General features: G+C 36.1%; 1 protein-coding gene and 1 pseudogene across 2 annotated transcripts; both read right to left on the bottom strand.

Moving 5' to 3' along the window:
• Nucleotides 1–2,552: 2,552 nt before the first annotated feature.
• On the bottom strand, nt 2,553–7,199 carry LOC113327617 (annotated as a pseudogene).
• A 940-nt stretch (nt 7,200–8,139) lies between these two features.
• Nucleotides 8,140–10,925, bottom strand: LOC113327616. 2 transcript variants are annotated; one of them, XM_026574788.1, is made up of 5 exons: nt 10,019–10,925; nt 9,599–9,759; nt 8,900–8,970; nt 8,711–8,797; nt 8,140–8,596 (listed from the first exon to the last, which is right to left on the bottom strand). In XM_026574788.1, the coding sequence occupies exons 2-5, from the start codon at nt 9,693–9,695 to the stop codon at nt 8,309–8,311; spliced, it is 543 nt and encodes a 180-aa protein (XP_026430573.1). In that variant the 5' UTR covers nt 9,696–9,759; nt 10,019–10,925; the 3' UTR covers nt 8,140–8,308. The 2 variants fall into 2 exon arrangements, with proteins under 2 accessions (XP_026430573.1, XP_026430574.1); XM_026574789.1 differs by lacking the exon at nt 10,019–10,925 and having other exon boundaries at nt 9,599–10,003.
• Nucleotides 10,926–11,131: the final 206 nt, after the last annotated feature.

Below are 11,131 nucleotides of genomic sequence, written 5' to 3' on the forward strand. Positions count from 1 at the left end.
GTGACCTCGAAAGAATATGAAGAATCATATCTCGAATTGGGAAAATTTTATGAAATACCCGGTGATATCGAAAGTATTACAAAAATCGTATATCGACTCTCATAACATATCGGGTGATACCAAAAGAATTGTAGAGATCATTTACCGAATTAGATCAATCTCATAGCATATCCAGTGATATTTAAAGAATTATAGGAATCATATATTGACTTAAATCAATCTCGTAGCATACCCGGTCGAAAGAATTTTATTTATCATATACCGTCTAAGGTCAATCTAATAGCATACTCGATAATACTGAAAGAATTTTATAAATCGTATATCTACTTCGAGATATACTTGTGGGATTGATCTAAGTCGTCGATATATGATGTATTCATGTAATTCTTTCGATATCATAGAATATAACTATGATACTGACAATAGTCTACATATGATCCCCGTGAGCATTTTCCACAACCGACCTTACAAGTGTTAATTTTCGGTTGAAAAAAAGGATTAAAGTTGTAATTTTCGGTTGTTCCCTTTAAAACGCAATCATGAAATAACACAAGTGCGACCAATCCGTATGACTCCAACTAAATTAATATCATCCATTGATCTTTTATCGATCAGTGGATAGACCTAATTTAATACTTAAGATACAGATCACGATCTGTATGACTCCAATAAATCAATATCATCCATCGATCTTTAATTTCAATCAACGGTTTCATTCCGTTCAATACTAGACATACAGATGACGATATCCATATGACTAAAACATAGTCGATTTCAGCCGTTAAATATTTTTTCATCAACGTTCCATCTCTCTCTTTCCGAAACATCTTGGGTCAAAATTTTGGGGGCAATTCTTCGCGCCTAGTTTATATCAAGCGCGCAAAATTAATTTGGTTAAAATTTTAAATTCCGATGGAAACTTTATATAAGCTATTAACCCAGTTGGAACCCCTCAAACCAATCTGACTGCTTCTTTCTCACCTTTTCTCGGTTTCAATTCGTCTAAGGAGGATTCCCTAACCCCATTCTTCAAATTAAAGAACAATAGGTGAATTTATGCAAAACTGGGTTTTCACTTTGTTATAATTAGGTTTGATATTTTCGAACTGAGTGTTGGTGTAATAGGGAAAATCTGAGATATTTGAAGTGGGTTTTGTAAATAGATATAAAACTTTGTTCTTGTGAAGGGTTTTGCTGTGTGGGTTGTGTAAACTTTTAGCTATTGAAAAAGTGGTAGGATTTCCACTTGAGGTTGAAGAAACAAAACATTGATAGAGTTTAATGGAGAAGGTATCAAAGTATTTTTCTTCAATTAAGTTCCTTAGATTCCATATCTCCATTTACATATATGCTTATAACCTGTTTGACAAAATTAATTTGAGATTTTTTTCTCAGATTTGGTTAGTTGATTTTTGATGAGCTTGATATGTGTTTCAGATGGAGATTGAATTTTTAATGGGATTGCTCGAAAGGGATCTAGTTTGGAGAACATTGGTCACCAGATTTTTTTTTTTGTTCCAAGTTTAAATTGTCTTACATCACAGTGAATTGTGTAGGCTCAGTGACTTCTTAGCACAATTGTTTGTAATTAAATAAGTTCTCATAATGTAAGCTCAAGCACTCTGTTTTTCACATAGATGTTTATAGAAATCTATATTTACATAAATGAGTTTATATTCATGCTTATAGAAATCTGTTTTCATTGATGTATGTATGGGTATTTTTAGTTGTTTCTTCTGATGGCTAAATTAAGATGTAAATGAATTTCAACCTCAGGTTGTCAAGCTGTGTGAATCATGCTTAGGAGGCATTTAGTTGATGGGTTTTGCTCAATTTAAGTTGGTTTTGATTCTAAGTAGCTTCTATGAGATATTGTGTGGTTGTTATATGAATTTTTTTAAGCTTTTAAGCTCTGGGTTCTTTAAAGTTCGGATTTTTATCGGGATTTATCTATACATGGTTGCAAAATTGTTAAATTTGGTTGATTCGTAAGTTGCAAGTATTGAGCTTATTTTGTATGTCTGAAAACAATGTTTTCTTGATTTTAATTGTGTTTGAGAATGACAAACATCATTCAGAAATGAAATCAGGGATTTCACTTGATTCAACCGTGTTATTGGGTATGATTTCTGGTTGCAGCAAATCTGGAGTAATGCAGCAAGGCAGATGCGTTCATGCATTTACAATTACAGTAGGTTTGGAAGATGATATTTTTGTGGGTTCTGCTCGAACTGTGCGAATTTTGACATCTCAAAACTTTACTTTGAAGGACTGAAGGTAAAGGGTGTTATGTTGGGATTCTATGACCGCTGGAGTTTGTTCGTGCAAACTGCAAAGACTATTAGTGATCAGGAGGAATGCTTTACTGCTACAATCCAAAGCTCCCAACATACTCCAGGGCTAAAGTCCAGTCAGATTTTTCATGGGAGTATATGAAATTCTGGCGCATTTGCAGGACAACTAAATTGAGAATCAGACATTGCCGCAGTGACAGACTTCGCCACACCAGCCTTTGCTTGCTGTGTCTAGCTGTCTCGAACAACAACAATGAATTAATGGGAGCAAAAATAATTATCTCGTGAACAAGTTGTTTTCACAACTGGATACATGTCAGTCACGTTTGAAACCCCGCCAGACATCTCACTGCCTACAGATACTCCAGCACTGTTGTATAAATAAAGCATTACAAAACGATTCAGCTTCTCAACAAAGAATAGGAACCCAGGGCCAAACAAGAGTATAAGATAAGCCTTCAATGTGCCTCTAGACTCAATTCTATCATAGCGCGCTCGAGAAGACCCCACTGGCAACGTGGCGAAACACAAAACTAGCAGCCAAGGACCAAGGGCAAAAAACTCCAGGAAATGTGTATCAGTGTGTTTCCAACAACGAATGCCTAGTAATTCCTGAGTTCCGAATCATCAAATCTTAACAATATGGTGGCGTGGAAATAGTGGGGATATCTTGGAGGTTCAAAGGAACAACAATATCATTGCTCTATAGGAAGCAAAAAAAGTACAAATTTCAGTTCGAATGTTAAGCCTACAAGCACAATCTGCGGGAATACATATATGTTTTATTCCAAGAGCACGCTTCTGTTTTCCTCTATATAATCAGGTTCAGTGTAGCCAAGCAAGATATTAAACGCCAACAGACCACCCTTCGTTGGGCGTTTCAGGTCACAAAAAAGCACAAGCTAAATCACAAAACTTGTTCTCTTCTTAAAAAAAATAGCTAAACCACAAGAACTGAAGTTAAAAAAGAAGATAGAACCAGTGTCCAGGATTGTTTAAACACTAAGGAAAGTGGATTTTTGATATTTACTCAACAACCAAATAAATATCTGTAGAAAAGAAAGTAGCAGTATAGCAGTGGTCAAAAAGGAAGGCATTGGAATTTTCATGTATCAATGAAAAACGTAAAAAAAATTTAAATGCACAAATTGGTTCTTTCTCCACTGAACATGTCTAAGGATTGAGGAATATGCAACGGTTACATTGACGAGAGCTGAAATTAGAAGAGAGGCATACCTTAAGTTGATTGCAATCTGTTTATCCCAGAAGTCCTCTTTCCTTACCACAGAAGATATAAATGACGTACAATATAATGCAACCAAAAAAAGTACTACTTACAGTTTGCAGAGACTTTGTAGAAGAGTAATTAGTCTCGGTTTTTCCAGTAAGATAATCAAAAAGTTCGATATGAATTTGATTCCAAAGAGTCCTACAACTAAGATACACGCATTAAGTAACAAATTCGTTGTACTAAGCAAAACTCCCATCTGTAGAATCTGATTCTGTTTGTCTTCCAGCATTATATTGATGTAATCCTTTGTGTCATCTATGTATTCCTTCATCTTTAAGACTAATAACAAACCAAAAACATTGATCTAAGATATATCAGTACAACGAATTTGCAGTGTTTTCAGGAAATAAATGAAGTAGTGATAACATACAGTTGACAGTTCCTTCTATCTGGGCAAAGTAAGCTTCTAAGAGCATCTCCAACTCTTCAACATTTGGATTAAAATTACTAGTTAGCCTACCACTCTTGTTACTCTGCGAGTGGACATCATCACTGAAAGTGAAAATGGCACTAAGAATTAGAATAATTATATTTAACAACAATCTGGTAAAAATATGATGGTTAATCATGACACTGAAACATGTCAGTCAACTGAAAAGATTGAACGAGTGACTCATGTACGTAGAAGGTACACTAGCATTCTGACTTTGAATGACTAAGAGAAGAGTGACGCACCAATGTCTGCCTTGCAGTCGTAGACGCCAAAGCTCTCTAGGAGAGTTGACTTGCACTTAGGCCTTCCACCCCAGAACTAACCTTTGTACCTCGAGGGGAGTCCAAAGTGGGAGGAATAATGGTGACAGAGAGGTATTAGAGCCTGGAGCGCAGTTTCTACAATGTTTAAGTAGAGCTCAAATAGTTAAAACCCTTATATGATTTTGCCACAGCCTACCAGTAATATTAATCAAAGCATTCTGGACATTTCCAAACTCACCAGTTATTTGAAGAATCAATATCTCCCTCTTTTAGCACAATAAAAACCCACAGCGCTCCTAGCAACTAGTCACCAAAAAATATACTAGTCAAATAAGTGGTAGTTTAAGGACAAACCTGGGGGTCCGATGCTGACTGGTCCAGTTTTTCTCCTTCCATTAGACGAATAAGGCCATCAACCTTCAGAAACAAAAAATACAAATGAGAGACCAGTGATTAGGTAGTCCAGAAACCCATTTCAAAAGAAGCATGATCCTTGATAGTCGAAATATGGATTAGGCATACCATGTCAGAAACATAACAGAAACGATCTGGATTGTGTTCCTGGAGCTTGAACAGTCAAGGCTTCACCTCTGCAAAAAATAAATAAATAACGGTTTCAGATAATTAGCTGAACTGCTGAAGTATAGAATTTGATCAACTCCAAAAAAAAACAGCATGGACATAGAGCCATTCTTCTTGTATACATAAGTAACTGAACAGAGCTACAGCTCCAGCACACATATGACAATAGAATAAAAGCATAGTAGCATACTGAACAAGCAATTAAATAAAAATGTTTAAATTACCTTAGTGCTTGAGCTATGAAACTGCTGACAACACGTCTGTCATCAATATTCATGCGAGGTCCACATGGATTGAAGATCCTAGCAATGCGGATTTCTATTACAGAACAAAATTACCAAGAGAGTGAGGAGAAGTAACGACATGTGTAATATTTACTGAAAGTAACAGGTGCATCTTCAACTAGAGTACCTATGCCGTGCTGCCTGTGATTATCAAAACAACAAAGTTTCAGCTACAGATTTCCCCTCATCATAGCAACTCCTGACACCTGAAATGCAAGGTATGATATCATTTGATTATAAAATAGGCTTTGTATGCATCCACCTAAAAATCAACCCCGTAAGAAAAAGTGTTTTCAAAATCCCAAATTGCAACCCCAAATGTAAAATGTTCAAAATTCAGAGTTACAGGACATATGCAACCCCCCAGAAAGGGATGCTTCAACCATACAAGTGATATAAGAGTACAAAAAATGCAGAGGACAAGATAATGCAAGAACATGCCAGGTTGGGTAATCAAATAATGAAAGAAAAAAGGGAAAATATAACATATCTTGCTCAAGGTTAGTGAGCAACATAGGAAACTTGAGATAATAGCATCTCACATTCAAGTACCAATGGATACTTATTTGCAAAAGAAAGAGGATTCTGTAACATATAAATGAGAAGAAGAACAAGGAAACTCACCTTTACAACATTGTATTTATAGAAAATTGGGGAAGCAAGGCAAGTAAGATGGTAAATCTGATCAACTTCAACAAGTGATGGCTCATTGACATCTGCAAGAAAGCAGATCCAAATAGATAATTTAAAAATACTGAATGATTATATAGCATCACTTTATAACAACTCGGATATGTTCCATTATAGGAAGAGAAAATGGCAAATTTCGGAAACCAAAGAACTTGTTCATCACATTATATTAGCATAGATAGATAGAAGAAAATAACACATATTCAAAATTACAAGCGTTTATTCTTGCATCCTCATAACAAAACCTTATAAGAAGAGAAGGAAGTATCGTGACGAATAAGCTCGAATATTGGATGACCAATCCAACGACCAGTGAAGTAGTTATCAGCTACAACGACCTAAGACACAGAACACCATGTATTACAATGCACCCAACATCGTTTCAACACATATAAAATACAGAAAACCTTATAAAAGTAACCTATGGTCAACCATACCTCATTTTTCTCATCCTCCATTCAGGATCAACAAGGTGAGAACCAATGAATCCAGCTCTCCGGGGAACCAAAATTCGCATGTTTGACTATACCAAAGTAACCAAACATTAAGAAGTGCAGGTATTAGGATCACACAAAAATCAACAGCTCTAATAATTCCGATCTTTCAAAGGGGGAAAAAGTATACCTGAAAAAATTTGAAGTTTCTCAAAGGAGATGAAGTAGGTCGTTTCTTCACCTCTCCATTAGTTTCCATTGCTTAGATCTTTCTCTTTCAAACCCTACAATCAAACCAAACGCACATAGTTAAATCAAAACTCACTCAAAAATCCAAAATTTTAAAACAATGTCTAATCAAATTTCATACCTCAAAAACAAAACAACTTACTCAAACGCTCTAATTTTTTCATCAAAATCCTAAATTTCAATAAAACAAACCCCAAGATTGCAAACAAAAATTAAGACCTGAAAACACAATGATATACTGAAAAGCTCTAATTTTTCCCTTCTTCTACAGAAACTCGTAATCAAAACATTCCGTGATCATCACTTATATATACACAATAAGAATCAATAAAAAATACAACTTTTTTTTATCACACCCAACCAATCAATATAGTCCATACCTAGCTCAAATTAACCTAGTTCCATATTGTGAAAAAACAAAGAAACGAATTTTACCTAATCCCATACTGTCTGTGATTTTGAAACGGATTACGCCGGTGAAGAATCTATTTTTGCATATTGGGGATTTTTATCTAGGTCAAAACCTAACTTCCCTGGTTTCACATAGGAAGTTTCACCTCTGAAATTCGTGATCAAACCTAATTTTCACTTTCTTCGATCAACCCATGACTGATAAGTCAAAACCTAGAAATTTTCTTCCGCTGAGAATAGAGAAAAAATGAGAATAGTTTCTGATTTTAAGATACTTCAATTTTCCGATTTTTGGAAATTGCCCCTCCTATGTTTTCTGATTTTAAGATTTACCCTCCAGCTTGGCAGCTGATTTGGACACGGTTACTATTTATAACTACCGAGTGTCATGACCTGTTGGGATATGACCGTAATTAAGGAATGTGTTTAACCCTTTTTGTCCTGCTTGGCCTGGTTCGGTAAATAGGAAAAGTACCGGGTCTTATTTGGTGTTCTGCTAGTTAGGGTGTCCAATATAGTAGAATTTTACTTCTTTGGGTGAGGTTAGAGAAATGTTAGGTAGTTCATCTTAACATTAATTGTATGTATATTAACACGCAACTACTGCTTTCTATACATGGACATCATAGATTTTCTTCTTAACACACCCTGTTAAGAAACAGAGAATACTACCAAGTCCTGTACAATGAAGAAACAAAAGGAAAGAGAAACATAGCATGACAAGAGGTAACTGAATCTTCTATTGCTTGAAGCTGACAGCTGCAGGGCCTCTGTTGATATTTCTCACCAAGCCTTTCCAGGAAACAAGAAGGTAGCTGATGCTGCTCTCGAAAAGGAAACCTTGCAGGCCAATATCATTTTGATCTACGGAAAGCCTCGGAACCATCTCCCTAGCAACAGTTGGTGTGGGATGCTTAAAAAAAAAAACAGTTGGTGTGGGATGATGTTGCACTTTACTCGAGTTGGTGGATCTACTGAAACCCTCAGAATCATCTCTCTGAGTAACAGTTGGTGTGGGATGATGTTGCACTTCACTAGAGTTGGTGTGGAGTTTTTGGTTTCTTTCTTACTGGTCTTCTTCCCTACTTCTGTATGAAAACCTTATTTCGGTTGCAATATAGATTTTATGGTGTACAAGGTCTTTGACCCAAAACACTGACTACGTGATGCAGATTCAGAAATCTCCACTTTCTGTACCCATGAGTACCACTTTCACGCAAAGCCATTAACGCCATTAATAAGAATGCCAGACACAACTGTAAAATCCAGTACAAGTTGAAACCTAAAGTCATGTATATTCGGGGACTACAAAACATCAGACCTAAAAGCATTGTTCTTTAACGTACACGGCCAAACATCCGATGAAAAAGAAAATCCTTAGTGCCTCTTTTTGCCGTGCTTCCTACCTCCTTTCTTCTTTCCACCACCTTGCTTTTTCTTTCCTTTGTCACTAGTACCAGTACCAAAATTCAACGCTTGTGGCCGACTTGGCCGATTTTCCATGCTTCTTGAAGAATTATTGTGCAATAGATGCTTCACGTTCAATACACCATTTTTGAAATACCCATCAGTTGACCTCAGTACGCTATCCTCCGCCTTTCGCTTCCCTGGGGCTCTATTACTAGAACTTGATTTGTTCCCCCCAAAACGACCGAGAACCATATCCTAAATTAGCAATAATTAACTATCAGCAAAACCTCCAAATTTGAACTAAATAGTAAAGATACTATGTTAACGAAATAAAAAAATCCCAAACAAGCAATAGAAATCTTCAACAACCTCTTGTAGTGTTTTCTGTTGTCTTTCCTTTTGTTTCTTCATTGTGACTCTTGCAAGACTCAGTGGTACTCTTTGCTTCTTAACAGGCTGTTATTTAAGAAGAAAATCAACAATGCTTCAGTATAGGAAGAGTTAGAGGCTTGGTAAATGTATAATATCCAAGACGAACCATCTGTGTAGTTTTCTTACCTTCCCACCGAGAGAAACTACCCTTTCATTTTGCAAAGCCTTCTTTTCTTTCCATGTCATATGGGAGGAACCTACAATAAAACAACACATGAGTGATCAAACCAAAAATTGAAGCAATTTGGGGATCAAGTTCTAACTGGCCAAGCATAGACAGTATATTTGTTTTTAAGTATCCATAAATAAAGCTAACAGTTTTCTGAATCAAAATAAGATACAAACCTGCTAAAGGATCTCATTTATAGCTTTGGTTGTAGGCTTGTAGGTGCTGATGTATAAAAGAATTATCTAAAGTGTTGAAAGAAGTTTATAACTCCATACCAAGAAAGTCTAAAAGAAGGAAACTGGTAAAGGCTATACACACTACTCGCACTAAAGACTAGTTGTATATAAAAAAAATTAAACAGCTTTTAATCATAGTAATTGTGCTTTGATATATTTGCCGTGTGTAATACATAATGAAATTTGTTGTTAACTTGATTCAGTACTGGTTAGAGAGCAAGTAATTGGCTTAATAATGAATCTCTTGCTATCGGCTTTCCTAATCTTATACTGTCGGGTCATGTTACTAGATGTATTCATTTTGTTTAGTGAATGGTTGTTTCCTTTATGTTCTCTAGATAATCAATAAGGAGTCGAAAAAACAACAACACTATGTATTCATTTTGTTCGGCGTAGAGAGGAGAGAGATAATAATAATACCTAAAAGCTTCAAGTCCAGCGTAGAGAGAGAAGAGAAACCCTGTTCCTGCAACCGCTCAGCAAGAGCCTCGAGATCGGTAGTCTTCTTCGACCCCATTACTACTGTCTTATCTTATCTCTACCGCTTTGTCAGTGTAAAATACAGAGAGCCTTATTGAACCCTAAAAATAAAAAAAAATAGCATCAGAAAATACACAAAAGAATTGAAATTGAGTTGTTACTTGATACGTTAACCTCAAAATTTTAAACTAGTTGATACTTGAATTCCTAGAAATCAATCTATACAAAATTGTCGAAACAAAATGCATAAATTTCTCCACATAAACGGATTTGTTGATATCAATCAAGTTCACAGCTAATCTAGTCTATGTCTCCTTAAAGATAACAAACGACTGCGAGAAAGAGAGGGATTTTTCATACCTTAATTTTGTTAGGGTTTAGACTTCAGAGAAATCTTATAATATAAGCGAAAATGGTTTTTTGGTGTCCCAACAGATTTTCGTTCAACGATGAAATCTCAAGCTTACCCCTCCGTGTTTTCTTTATTGCTTGAAACTGGCGTAAATCATTCCAAACTAAAGGGTAAAATAGACTTATATTCCCCCCGTGTTTTCTATCCACACAGAAATGTCGTAGTTTATAACAAACTCCAGGGGTAAATACAACACCTATCCGTGATTTCAGTTGAAAATTTGTGGGGACGAAATTCTGGAGCACCTAATCGATATTAATACCAATACCTCTCTGTCGTTCCTTCACCGGCAACACCATTCCGTCACTAACAACACCGTACATAGCACCGCCACCGCCAACTTTGTTATCCGCCTTCTACACCACTACCACAAAATCAGCTTTAAGGCTATCTTCCGTCCCCCTGTCACAATCGCCGCCGCCATCTCCACCGTCGCCACCACCAATTTCACAATTAGGGTTTCAAACTTTCAAAATTATCCTTTCCTTCTATGCTCTTCAACTGTCACCACCCTCTTCTTCTACCATACGAATTTACACATAAACATGAAATCAAAAAGCAGAAACAAAGACATAAAATCAAAATTCTTATATCTGATACTTCCTAAGCTACAAATTCCATACAATTAAATACACCCATTCGAAATGCCCATTAACATCAACAGCTAAATTATCAATCAAAACTCAAACTTATGCTAGACTATAGACCAACTATTTTCTAACAGAGCAATATATGAATTCAACGATGCTGCTAAGTTGTGATGCATGAGAATTGTGAAGTGAGCAAAAGATAGATAAGAAAAAAATCAGTTGTTAGAGCAATAGTGTAGGAGCTTGAGGAGGAGGCAGCAAGAGGCAGAGAATCAAAGAATGAGAATAGGTTTGTCAATGTTTGGTAATTGAAATAAAATTACCATCAGGTCCATACCTTTGACACGCCTTAGTTGCAGGACAGCTAACGTGTACTGGCTAGGTGTTAGTTTTTCTTCGACACGCTTTGCGTCAAATGGCTAGGTATACGGTGGTGATATAATGCTATTCCCCTCGCCTGCCGATATAAAA

This window comes from Papaver somniferum, unplaced genomic scaffold (genome assembly GCF_003573695.1).
Source record: "Papaver somniferum cultivar HN1 unplaced genomic scaffold, ASM357369v1 unplaced-scaffold_105, whole genome shotgun sequence".
Lineage (NCBI taxonomy): Eukaryota > Viridiplantae > Streptophyta > Magnoliopsida > Ranunculales > Papaveraceae > Papaver > Papaver somniferum.